Source organism: Lepidochelys kempii, chromosome 20, assembly GCF_965140265.1.
Source record: "Lepidochelys kempii isolate rLepKem1 chromosome 20, rLepKem1.hap2, whole genome shotgun sequence".
NCBI lineage: Eukaryota > Metazoa > Chordata > Testudines > Cheloniidae > Lepidochelys > Lepidochelys kempii.
The window spans coordinates 5,808,312-5,821,358 of NC_133275.1; the positions used below are offsets into that span (position 1 = coordinate 5,808,312).

At 45.4% G+C, this 13,047-nt stretch overlaps 1 protein-coding gene across 1 annotated transcript; it reads left to right on the forward strand.

The window, feature by feature from the left end:
• The first annotated feature begins 3,465 nt into the window (after positions 1-3,465).
• TMEM106C (transmembrane protein 106C) lies at positions 3,466-13,047 on the forward strand. The gene is made up of 8 exons (XM_073318614.1): positions 3,466-3,574; positions 4,505-4,713; positions 5,397-5,460; positions 6,635-6,794; positions 6,890-7,030; positions 8,380-8,429; positions 8,766-8,819; positions 10,134-13,047. Exons 2-8 carry the CDS (start codon positions 4,533-4,535, stop codon positions 10,294-10,296), a joined length of 813 nt encoding a protein of 270 aa, XP_073174715.1. The 5' UTR covers positions 3,466-3,574; positions 4,505-4,532; the 3' UTR covers positions 10,297-13,047.

A 13,047-nucleotide genomic window follows, 5' to 3' on the forward strand; every position in this document is an offset into this window, starting at 1 on the left:
GTGATGGATTCTCCATCACTGACCATTTTAAAATCCAGATTGGGTGTTTTCCTACAAGATCTGCTCTAGGGATTATTTTTGGGAAGCTCTCTGGTCTGTGCTATACAGAAGATCAGACTAGATGATATACTAGAACAATACTGTGGGAGACCGTACCAAAAGCTTTGCTAAAGTCAAGTAATAACATGTCCCCTCATCCACAGAGCCAGTTATCTCATCATAGAAAGCAATTAGGTTAGTCAGGCATGACTTGCCCTTGGTGAATCCATGCTGACTGTTCCTGTTCACTTTTGTCTCCTCAAAGTGCTTCAAAATTGATTCCTTGAGGACCTGCTCCATGATTTTTCCAGGGACTGAGATGACGCTGACTGGCCTGCAGTTCCCTGGATCCTCCTTCTTCCCTTTTTTAAAGATAGGCACTACATTAACCTTTTCCCAGTCATCCAGGACCGCCCCCGATCGCCATGAGTTTTGAAAGATAATGGTCAATGGCTCTCCAGTCACACCAGCCAACTCCTTTAGCACCCTCGGATGCAATGCATCCGGACCCATGGACTTGTGCTCGTCCAGCTTTTCTAAATAGTCCTGAACCACTGCTTTCTCCACAGAGGGCTGGTCACCTCCTCCCCATACTGTGCTGCCCAATGCAGGAGTCTGGGAGCTGACCTTGTTTGTGAAGACAGAGGCAAAAAAAGCATTGAGTACATTAGCTTTTTCCACATCCTCTGTCACTAGGTTGCCTCCCCCATTTAGTAAGGGGCCCACACTTTCCTTGACCTTCTTCTTGTTGCTAACATACCTGTAGAAACCCTTCTTGTTACTCTTAATATCCCTTGCTAGCTGCAACTCCAGTTGTGATTTGGCCTTCCTGATTTCACTCCTACATGCGTGAGCAATATTTTATACTCCTCCCTGATCATTTGTCCAAGCTTCCACTTCTTGTAAGCTTCTTTTTTGTGTTTAAGATCAGCAAGGATTTCACTGTTAAGCCAAGGTGGCCGCCTTCCCTATTTACTATTCTTTCTACACATTGGGATGGTTTGTTCCTGCAAACTCAATAAGGATTCTTTAAAAAACAGCCAGCTCTCCTGGACTCCTTTCCCCTTCATGTTATTCTCTCAAGGGATCTTGCCCATCAGTTCCCTGAGGGAGTCAAAGTCTGCTTTTCTGAAGTCCAGGGTCTGTATTCTGCTGCTCTCCTTTCTTCCCTGTGTCAGGATCCTGAACTAGAACATTTTGTGGTCACTGCCTCCCAGGTTCCCATCCACTTTTGCTTCCCCTACTAATTCTTCCCTGTTTGGGAGCAGCAGGTCAAGAAGAGCTCTGCCCCTAGTTGGTTCCTCCAGCACTTGCATCAGGAAATAGTCCCCTACACTTTCCAAAAACTTCCTGAATTGTCTGTGCACGGCTGTATTGCTCTCCCAGCAGATATCAGGGTGACTGAAGTCCCCCATGAGAACCAAGGCCTGTAATCTAGTAATTTCTGTTAGCTGCCTGAAGAAAGCCTTGTCCACCTCATCATATCCCTTAAAATAGTTAGAGTGGTATGAAAATTGTGTGTGGACCAGCATTCAATTCCTCATTTCTTAGTCTGCCCATGTATTCACCATTTTTGTCTGGTTTTCTTTACAACATCTATGACGTAAACTGAATTCCCCGCTCACAGCTTTTTATGGGCGACTAGAAGCAGAATTGAAAAAGGCCTGTTTCCTGTCCCTGGTTTATTGAAGTTACCGATATTAATCTCAAGAGCCACCACAAAGGCAGGAAAACATCCTTTCAATCTAGATTATTGCTGCCACTGCAACTCCAGTGAGTCAAACTTTCTACGTTAATTGTGAGTGTGAGCAGAACCAAGAGAGAGTGATGGAAAAGGGCCATTACGCCATTCCACAGCCACAGAGTTCATCAGAGAGTTCAGCACCTGCCCCAGAATTGTGCAGCAAAATTTAAGCTTGCATTAAAACAAACAACCATACATCCACCCCATCAGGCCTGATTCTCCCCAGCCTTTCACCATGTGTAGTTTTCTATACCTGTGCAAGGTAAGGGTATGTCTACACTATGAGCCTGTGACAGCCTAGCTCCACAGTGTAGACACAGGTTACACCACCTCCCCACGTCCTTAGCTACTCGACAGCAGCCCTCTTCCATCAACATAGCCACATCCATGCTGGGGTTTCTGTTGGTATATCTGTGTCGGTCAAGGGTGTGCTGACGTAACTTTTTTTTGTAGACCAAACCTACGTGTAAGGTGTTCTCACCTTTTTCTGATTTCGCAGCATTTTACACTCTGCATAGGAATAAACTGCAAAACAGGACCAAATAGGGCTGCTACTCTGAGGAACAAAAAAACCAGGGACAACTGGGACGTTCCTGAGCCCATAAAACTGGGCAGCTGGCAGTGTGTATTGGGTAACCTTGCAGATTTTCCAGGCCCCCTATCTTAAGAAAGAGATAGTCTTGGGAAAACCGGGGCAGGTGACAACCCTAGGCCAGTCACTTCTGCCCTGCCCAAATCAGAACAGTAGCATTTTGCAGGGGTGAAATGACTGCACAAGGTGCTGATCAACAGACACTTGCGTCCATAAAAGGTCTAATTTCATTGCTACCCTGCACCTCAACCAGTCATTTGCACCATTTAAAATGCTACCAAACCAGAACTTGCAGTGGTGTAAATGACCGTATAAGGGATGGGGTCAACAATGAACTATGGCGGCGGTGGTGGTGGTACAAAGCAGAGGAGGCTCAGGCCAGGCTCTCTAGCATCTAGCCAACTCCTATTAACCCTGGAACCTAATGATGGCAACATGACTACGCATTCTGCAACCACTATGGGGCATACTGGCACAAGTGGGCAGCAGGCAGCTGCAGAGCTGGAACCCAAGCCCCATAAGTGGGGAGGGCCCTTCGCGCCATGGCAACACCCTCACCTCCCACTCGCCAGGGCCCCTCTACCACCCAAGCTCTGAGGCGCGCCCTGGTTCCCCACTGGGCGCACGCGCAGGAAGACGCCCAACGCGACAGTGACAGGCCAGGCGCTAGCACATGCGCATTGACATAAGCCCGGGAGGGCGTCGTCCCGTTTTGGCGCATGCGCATTGAGAGCGGGAGGGGGCTGGCGCACATGCGTACTGACTGGCGGCCCACAAGTTTTTTTTAAGGGCGGAGTTTTCTATACGCGCGTCTCCCCCGCCTCTTGCGCATGCGCATTGGCAAGGATAAACCCGGGCGCGGCTTATCGTCACTGAGGGGAGGAACTTTCTCTAAGCCTCGCCCCCGCTTTGACCCGATCTTGGCCCCGCCCTTTTCGTCGCGCGCGCGCGCGCAGTGTGAGTTGGGTGGGGCGGAGTAGAACGGGGCGGGTCAATGGGAGGCGGAGTCTTCCCTCGCCCAACTGCCCCTCCTCTCCGCCCTCCTGCGCAATATGGTTCCCCCGCCTCGTCCCCGGAGGGGCGGAGCTTCCCTTTGGCCGCGCCCTCCGTCCACCTGCGCGGGTCGCGTTTGGAGGCGCCGTCATAGGGACGCACGCGTGAGCGGGGGCATGCGCAGTGCGGGGAGCCGGCTTGTCAAGGTGAGACTGCTGAGTAGGTGTGAAGGGCCGTGCTGGGGCCCCTGAGGGGAGGGGGCGAAGCGGGGGCGGGGCCTTGTCCCTGCGGGGAGTGTGTGAGGGGGGAGGTTCGGTCCTCCCTGGGGAGAGGAGGCCGGGTGGCCTGGGAAGGGGGGCGGTGGTTGCCCCTGGGGCCTGTGGTTTTTCTGGCTTGCTGGAAGCAGGGCGGGTGGAATGGGCGTCTGGCCTGGGGGTGGGGAGGTTTGGCTCTTCTTGGTGGGAGAGGTATGGGGGGGGGGTGTACCTCTCTTGAAAGGAAAAGGAGGACTTGTGGCACCTTAGAGACTAACCAGTTTATCTGAGCATCAGCTTTCCTGAGCTACAGCTCACTTCATCGGATGCATGCCGTGGAAAATACAGTGGGGAGATTTTATATATATACACACAGACCATGGAAAAATACACATTGTAAGGAGGGTGATCACTTAAGATGAGCTCTTACCAGCAGGAGAGTGGGGTGGGGGGAGGTATTTTTTCATGCTTTGTGTGTATATAAAAAGATCTTCTACACTTTCCACAGTATGCATCCGATGAAGTGAGCTATAGCTCACGAAAGCTGATGCTCAAATAAATTGGTTAGTCTCAAAGGTGCCACAAGTCCTCCTTTTCTTTTTGCGAATACAGACTAACAGGGCTGCTACTCTGAAACCTCTCTTGAAAGGGAGGGGGGTTAGTTCTCTGGGGTGAGAGGGGTGGAATGCCTCTGGGCGGGGGAGTGCAGGTGGAGGAGGCATGGGGGGGGCGTTTAAGGAGGGTCTTTGTCCCTCTGTGTGGATAGGGGAGGGAATAAAAAGGGAGGGGCATACCTCCTGGGGATGAAGAGCAACTTGTCCCTCAGTGAAGGAGGGAATGCTATCTGATCATGAGCCCTGCTCTTCCCAACTTTCCTTCTAGGACATCCAGCAATTCTTCATCTGTTGCCATGGGATGTCTGTTCTCTCTTGGTAGTAACGTGTCTTCCAGGCAGAGAAGAGAGAATGATGAGGACTTACTAGACAGCAGAGATCGTGAGGAAGACATTGCCAAGTTTCCATATGTTGAATTCACCGGTCGGGACAGCATCACCTGCCCAACTTGCCAAGGCACTGGCTGTATTCCCACAGGTGAACCTATCTGTATTGAAACTTCACTCCCAAAGCATTTTACTCATGGGCTAGAAACCTTCCTTATTTAGGTAAAACTCTTATTCATTTCAGGATCTGGTTCAAAATTTCCCTCTTTGATTTCCAAATCTCTTCTGACGTGTACTTGGCTGCCCTTGATTGTTTCTCTTTCTGCTACTGTTTTAGTTTCTCCTGTTGAATAGAAAAAGTTTTTGAATGAACTTTCGGTGTAGAAAGAAGTGTGCACTGAATTAGGTTTGTACTCATCCCATATCTCCTAACAAGTTCCTTCTTCAAAGCCTGGTTCACTTCCCAAGACCAAAGCTCCTAAATAGTGTTTGAGAATCTTAAGGCACTGGACTAACAAAGAAAAGGTTTCTTGGGCTAGATAGTCTCATAGTGGGGCCATCTGTCCCATAGTGTTCTTTAACTGTCAAGGCAAAGAAGCAATGAGACTGTTTATTCAAATCCATCCAGCTGGTAGCTGTGATATTTGTATTGTCCGCTACAGTCTAGGAAAGCATGTTCCTTCTCATGTTGAGGGAGCGCGATATTAAAATGCATACCCAGAAACCCTTGGCGGCTTTTAGTCATTTCCAGTGCCCTCAGTTTTAGGGAGCTTAGTGCATAGTGACCTTGCAAATGGGTGAAATTGACAAAGCTTTTTCCTTTTTGTCTTCTAGAGCAGGTCAATGAGTTGGTGGCTCTAATACCATACAGTGACCAGAGGCTACGTCCCCAGAGAACGTAAGTTCAAAGAGTCTAACACGTGTCCACTGATCTTTCTCATGAAGAATAAATGCGACTGCTTCTCATTTGGTGCCTGGTTGTACTGCCACAACTAAATATTGCACTGGCTCTGCATTTCCTTTTGTGCTGCCTTCCATGCTCTAGTTTAATCTAAGATAATGCCATCAAACACTTCTTCAGCTGTAACTAAATATTTCCCATTAACTCCCACTCTTGGGGTGTGCATGAAAACCCCATTGCTACTCCAGTTCATGCCTTTTACATTCTTAAAAGAAATTCTGGCTTCTCAACATCAGAAGCACCAGACTGAAAACATTAATGGGGGGGGAAATGACTCTGTGAGTGCCATGTTTACACTTTTTGGTATACTCAATCCCTTTCTTTTTGGTAAAATGCCTCAGTTTAAAGGGCTGCCAGTTCTTTATTTGAGTCGTTTAGACACCTTATCCAATTTAATCTTATTCATGTAAGAGTAGCACTTATTATTTGTGATATGTTTCTCCAGGGAAGCTTGGGTGCGCATTGTCTGATAGCTGGGGGAGGGGTTTATGTATAGCACTTGATATTTTTCCAGGGATCCTTTGTTCTTTCAGTCCTTTTTCTTCTCCTGGTTTTTATACTGCTGGAACTTCATTAGTAACAGCTGGTGATCTAGTCTCTCATTGTATGGGAGGAAACAGTGCCCATTGGCTTTAAACAAACAAGCCAGGACTTTGTGAGAGAGAGGAAGATTGGCCCAGTGGTTTGGGCAGTAACCTAGGACTTGGAAGGACCGAGTTCATTTCCCTGCTCTGCCACATATTCCCTGTTTGATTTCGGGCCTGTCACTTAGCATCTCTGCGCCTGTGTTCTCCACATGTAAAATAGTACAGGGCTATCATTTCCATCTTACAGGCTTGTTGTGAGGATAAATACGTTAAAGATTGTGAGGTGCTCAGATGCTACGGTTATGGGGACCATACAAGTAGCTTAGATCTGTGGTTTCCTCATGACTGCTCCAGAGACTTACTGAGTCCCTCTGTGTCATGGTTCATGCATATGTAAAGTGGGGATAATATGCTTCCTACCTTCCACGGAGCCTTTAAAATCACTTCATGTTTGTAAATTGAGACTCTCCAGTCACAAGTTCAGTATCAGGGCAAAGTGGGTAAAATGTTCATGTCTGTTGCAGGAAGCTCTATGTGCTGCTGTCTGTGCTGCTCTGCCTTCTGATATCAGGGCTGGTGATTTTCTTCCTGTTTCCACACTCGGTCCTTGTGGATGATGAGGGCATCAAAGGGGTTCAAGTTTGGTTCGACCAGAAAAACTCCATTGTCATTCTTGCCATCACGGTAAAGCTCTGTCTAATCCTTTTGTCTTGAGTGAGTTTGCTGCTGAACTCTGGAGGACTCGGATTCTGATGTATCTTCTCTCTTTCTTGGTGCAGACCACCCTGAGGATCAGAAACTCCAATTTCTATTCAGTCGCAGTAGCCAGCATAGCCAGCCAGGTGCAGTACATGAACACTGTGGTTGGAACCCAACAGATTACCAATGTGTCTCGCATCCAGCCGCTGAGCGACAAACTGGTATTACAGCCTTTCTTGAGTATGCACTGGGGCTTAAGCTGTAGAGAGTATTGAACCATCCCCTACTGCTGGTGATACTGGCCTTTGGAAGTGACCCACAGCCTGATGGGCCCAACTGAAAAAGTTAGATGACTTATGACTGAGGCCCCTGTACTAATGAGCGGGACCTTCTGCACAGAGAGAGACACCCTCCCTTCTTCCTCTCTCCTCCCAGCTTGTGCACTAACCAGATGGGACCCATAGCTACATTAAAATGCAAGTGGTGAGATATCACCAGTGAGGCTTCATATCTTTGACCAGTTCCTTGTGTAGCTAACCACAGCCTGTCCTGGAAATGCAGAATTGGGGTGGGACTAGACAAGAATAAAGAAGTTAGGGCTGACAGGAAAAGAACAAATCTAGAAAGAAAAAAAGCAGGAATGAAGGGTCTACTACATATATTGATGAAAGAAGAAAATGCTGGATAGACACTAGGGAAGTTGATGGTTTTAAATGATTGAACGTTGAACAGTTTTTACAAAACTTAACAAAGTAAGTTGGGTGGGACAAGGTGAGTCTGGACAGTGTAGTTAAGAAGTAATTGGTAAGCGGTAATATTAAGATCTACAAGTCTTAATGCCTGCCAAGTGATATGGCAGTGACCAAAAAAAACCCCAACCCAATGCAGCCTTTGGGACCACTATAAAGAAGTGTTATGCCAAGGTAATCTCCTTCTGTTCAGCTATGGTAAGGCTATATCTGGAATGAGTTGTTGGGTTCCAGGGAAAAGATGCTGATAAATAGGAGGAAATCCAAACAACATCAGAAATACTTCTGGGGGTGAAAGGGGCTGACTTTGGAAGAATGATTAAAATAAACTGGTTTAAGTGTCACTTGTGATATGTTGGTTGACAAATATCTGAATGCTGTGAATGTCTAGAAGAGGGAGAAATTTGTCTAAAGGGGTCAAATTAGAGTATAACTAGAAGTAATAGGATGAAACTAAACAAGGGAGAATCTAGGCTAGAAGAGGAACCTTCCTGACACTGAGATGTACAGGCTAACCTTCATCTACACCACAGCTATAACCAAGTCAAGAGACTCCATTTACAGCATTGTTGGGTCCTGTCCCATGACACATTTTAACTGTGGTATTACTCTGTTTCCTGACTCAGCGATGGTTGTGTGGATTAGGCTTTGAATGGTGAAATAGTCTCCTTGCAGCTAGAGTGTCTTATAGCTGGACTGGACAAAGCACAGGAGAACGTATTGTAGGGAATAACCTGACTTGGTTTAATACTGAAGGTCACTTGCGTCTCTAATTTCTGATTTCATTTTACTATTTGCTGAACATGTCTTGTCCTTTTCAGGTGAATTTCACTGTGAAATCCGAGATGGGTGGACCTTTCTCCTATGTGTAGTAAGGATTATTTATTATTTATCTCTGCATTTCATGCAAAGAATCTGCATAAATTGGATATCACTGAGTAAACTGATCTGACTCCTGCGGCTTTATTTAACGAGTTCCTGTTGGTCAAAAATATCAGACCCGACAGGTCATCTGTACCACGCTTTTCAAATATAAAAAAATTGTTAAATGTTAAATTGTTAAATGGACAGTTCAGCCAGAGCAGCCCCGAAGCAAAAAGGGAGTTCCAGGCTGCCCAAGAAATTTTAAAAATGCCTTTCTAAAGTTTATGGATCAAACTCTGTTTTAGTCTTTCTTCCAACATGTTTCTCTGTTGGTCTCTTACAGTTTCTTTTGCACATTACCCAAGGTCAAGGTGCATAACATAGTGATCTTCATGAGGTATGTAATTCTTCTTTTGCTCTACTGCACTCTGTTGACTGGAAATAGAATTGCAGTGACAAAATTACAGGCTTATCTTAGACTTGAGTTCCTTCTGTCTGCTGACACATTGGTCAGTCCAGTTCCTTCATTGATTGTGATCACTTGCTAGTTGTGGTACTCCTTCCCAGATGTGCAGATTTGGTCATTGGGATTTGATGTCTTGAGATACCAGCTTCACTGAGATCTCATACTTGCATTTTGAGCTTCATTTGCACTTATCGTCTTCAAGTTTTGGTTTAACTGGACTGTTTCTGTTGCAGTAAAGTTTTACCTTAGCAGGTCACAAACCTAACAGAACCTTCCTCTTTTATCCGGGCTTGGGACTAGCACTGTTGCTTACAGTGTGACAGTTTAACCTGTATGTAGCACTGCATACCAATTCCTTCTGGGAAGCATCCCAAGTTAGTTTCATGTGTCTGGAGGTCTGGCCAGCTGCTAGGAGATATGGCTGTGTAAAGTGTGAGTCACCCTCTGTAGGAGAGGACAGTTGGTGGAAGAACTGGGAGAGGGATCGGGATGGCAAAGCAGGTGATGGTTGTATCTGAAGAAACTTTCAGTATCTGTCATACAGATTCCCACTATGATCTAAGGGCCGAATCGCTAGCTCTGTTTTCATGAGTATTCTGACTGACTGCAGTAGGGCTACTCAGGTGAATAAGGGCTTCAGAGACCAGCCCTGGCTGCAGGCAAAGAAAAGCTGTGTAATGTGGAAGCTGAGTGGGCCTTTAATAATCAAAGGGGCTTAGTTTCTCCTCTATTCTATAAGCAGCAGAGGGGAGGGCTATATGTGCCTATTCCTTGTGCCTTCTGTGTAGCAGTGATTCCCATGTCAGTCTCGGCTTTTGGCATGGGAAATTTGATTCCACTTTTAACTAGGGCACAATGTGGATTGCTGCCTATCTTTAAGAATATGGTGAGTGTAAATTGCAGCAGGCTGCTGGCCCCAACAGCTGTGAAGAATGCAGAACAGTTAAAGCTTAGTTGCATAAATGTGAAAATCTGATATGCACCCTGCAAATTCTGGTAAAGAAAGAAAATGTCCCACAAACTAACAAACATCCCTTATCTTAGTACCTCTATCCCAATGATAAGTGCTGTATAAATGCCCAATATAGTCAGCAGTTTTTGAGGGGAAGGAGATTACTAAAAAGCAGAGCCACTCCTATTGCTGTCTGATATTTTCATCAGCTCTTCCCAGATTAGTGTCTTTAGATTTAAGTGAATTAATTATAACCTGTCCTATCTGAGCTGAACTGAATCTCTCTCTTCCAGAACATCAGTGAAAATCTCCTACATCGGCCATGTGACTCAGAGCTCCTTGGAAACATATCACTATGTAGATTGTGGTGCTAATTCCACAGCTGTCCAGGACCCTCGGCCTGTGTCCACCCCACCTACTCTAGATAGTGTAACCAAAGAGAGGAGGATACTTTGAAGACACCGGAGTCAACTAATTCTTCTCTTGGGGAAGTGATCATGCAGACTGACTTTTATTATAAATTAGTACCTGTAGGCAGGATCACTAGGTAGCTTTTAAATGGAATTAGAGGGATCATGGCTGTCCTTGGAGAAACTTGGAGTGAACAGGAGGTGTCTGAAATCATGTGGCACTTCACATTCATGCATATGCAACTTGGCTGCACTGCTTACGTTTTAGGCAGCGATTTGAGAGCATGTCCACTTGTGATCTAGTCTGATCCTCCCCAAAACGTGCTGAGTTCCCACCCACTTATAACTTGACATTGATCTGGTATTTAGATATTGCAACAAATTTCTTAGAATTGAACCCAGAAGAAATCAAGGAACTGTTTTAAATAATCTTTGACTTAATGAAAGTCAAAGAAGGCTTCAGACTCTGTCATTGCCTTAGTTTTGCTGCTGCTTGGTGGGCTCTGCTCTTTTTTTTTTTTTTTTGGTCCTTTTCGGACAAAAGTGCTGTTTCAGTGAAACTCCTCTTGCCCCTCATTCTGCTCAGTGGCAGCACACCATTAAAATATGTTATGGCATTTTGTTAGTAGGATTTCTACGTATAGTCATTCCAGGAGAGAGTGGCACTCATATTTATTCTCTGTAGCTGGAACTTGTGACAGATGCTGGAAGGGGAAATCATTGGAACTAACCAACATGCGTTCTATTTGAGGTGCTGGTTTGCTTACTGACCCTCAGAAAACTTGGTGTCCATCTCCAGTGTATCAAAACCCTGCCGTCTTAGTGATGGCTGTGTTTCAATAGGTGCAGCACTCCGGTGGTGTCGTCATACTGATTTCCTTGTATGGACCATATAGCTCTTGGGCCTTTTTCCTTCATGCAGTGGTTTGAAGCTACTGCTCTAGATATATGTTGTATTGAGAGTTCTTGGGTGTCACTGAAGCTAGGGAACCTATAACTGAGCAGTTTGATCTGTGTACTTGCTGCATTCTTTTAACAGGAAAACTTTGTACCAGTTTGTAAGGGCCAGTATTTTAGAATACCATTTTTGTACTTCTGTATATTTTCGCTAAAGGAAGGGATGTAAAGATTACATATGAAGTATCCTTGTGTAGATTCTCCAGACATTGGCTCACTTTTGCATGGGGATTTGTCTGAGCGCAGACTTGAGCTGATTTCATTTAAGTTAATGGGAATTGCCTGTCTCAAATGCTCATTTTAGAGATGCAGTTTATATCTTAGGATGTATAATAGCCAGTTAACCCTGATACAGAGGGCTAAGCACAATGTATTTTAGTTTTCAATTCTTCACTTCTTATGCAGGACAAATGATTCTGTAGGCTGCTTCTGAGCCAGACTCTTGCACATCATGATTTCAGGGTTCTTAAATTCACTGTAATTCAACTCAGCTTCCCCATTTCTTTTGGGCTAAATCAACCGGCATCTTTCTCTATCCTACTTTAGAGGAAATAGCTATGCTAGTGGGGAGGAAAAACCAAACAGTCAAAATCTGAAAAGGAAACTGATAATATCTAAAATGTTTCATTGAAGAAAGCTTGTTATTATTAGTGTGAAGTAGAAAATGAACCTGTTTTAAGAAAATGTTACTATTGTATAGAATTGCACTTTATGGGGATAATTTGTAGAACTGAATCTTGCTAGACAAATAAAATCTGAGATTATTTACCACTAAGAAGTATCATTTGAGTGGAGTAGTCCCTGGCTCTTTTAATCTCCTGCATTTCTGCCCTGGACTTTGAATACTTTATACTGCAACTGGCCTGACGTGCCACTCTCAACTTCTTAGCTGGCTAATCTATGTATTATCAATTTGCAATACTTATTGACTTGTATTACAGTAGTATCTGGTGTCCCTAATCGTGGATCAGTGCCCCAGCATGCCAGGACCTGTACAAACACACACACAGAGGGTTTACGCCAATCTCTAACTACTCAAGGTGAGGCTGATGTGGGATAGCCTGCCCCTTGTGTCTGCCTACTTTGGTGTTCTTGCACCTTTCTCTGAAGAATCTAGTGCTGGCCCCTGCCAGAGATGGGATACTGGACTAGATGGACCTTGGCTCTGCTCCAGTGTGGGAGTTCCTGTGTCCGTACAGAGATGGTCTGTCGCTCAAAGAGTTTGCAATAGAAGTACTCTAGCATCAAATGTTTTTCTCCTGGATAACATATCCCTTTAATCTGCATTTTGTCCCATTTTTCTTTATGGACCTTACCAAATGTACTAATGTGTTCTGTTCCCTATGAATTGGTGAATGTTAGAGCCCAAACACTGAACTTCAGAGAACCATCTAAAGTACTCGGTTAGTGCAGCAGTGTAAAAGCATTAACTAAAATATCTCCCATTCTGAGGCTGCATGGCCCAGAGTGCGCTATGCCCTGCAGATCAGGGGCAGTGTAAAGTAGGTGCCCAGTGGCATCCAGCTGTTCAGATACCACACTCTGCCTACAGCAAGAAGGGGAAGACTGTAATCCATTCCTGCCACCCACATCTGGAGTCCTTGGAAGGCACTTCACAGATGCAGCAGTCTTCTTTCTAGGTCTCCCCTTGTAGTGTGGATATTTCAAATGTCGTGTGCTCTGAAAGGGGCAATGCATTCTGGGTCACGCAGCTCTACAAACAGGGCTTAAGTTGTAATGAAAAAGATGCCCAGGGCTCAAGAACTTTTTTTTTTTACTTTTCTGACTGACACAGCAATCCCAGAGATGCCAGGGTTGAGCCCTGGCAAACCTCTGCACA

Excerpts from the sequence above, each read along its gene's own strand:
- TMEM106C (XM_073318614.1), top strand. The coding sequence starts at position 4,533 with ATGGGATGTCTGTTCTCTCTTGGTAGTAACGTGTCTTCCAGGCAGAGA. Across the intron at positions 7,031-8,379 it reads AGCCGCTGAGCGACAAACTG|GTGAATTTCACTGTGAAATC; the intron begins GTATTACAGCCT and ends TGTCCTTTTCAG. Across the intron at positions 8,820-10,133 it reads AACATAGTGATCTTCATGAG|AACATCAGTGAAAATCTCCT; the intron begins GTATGTAATTCT and ends TCTCTCTTCCAG.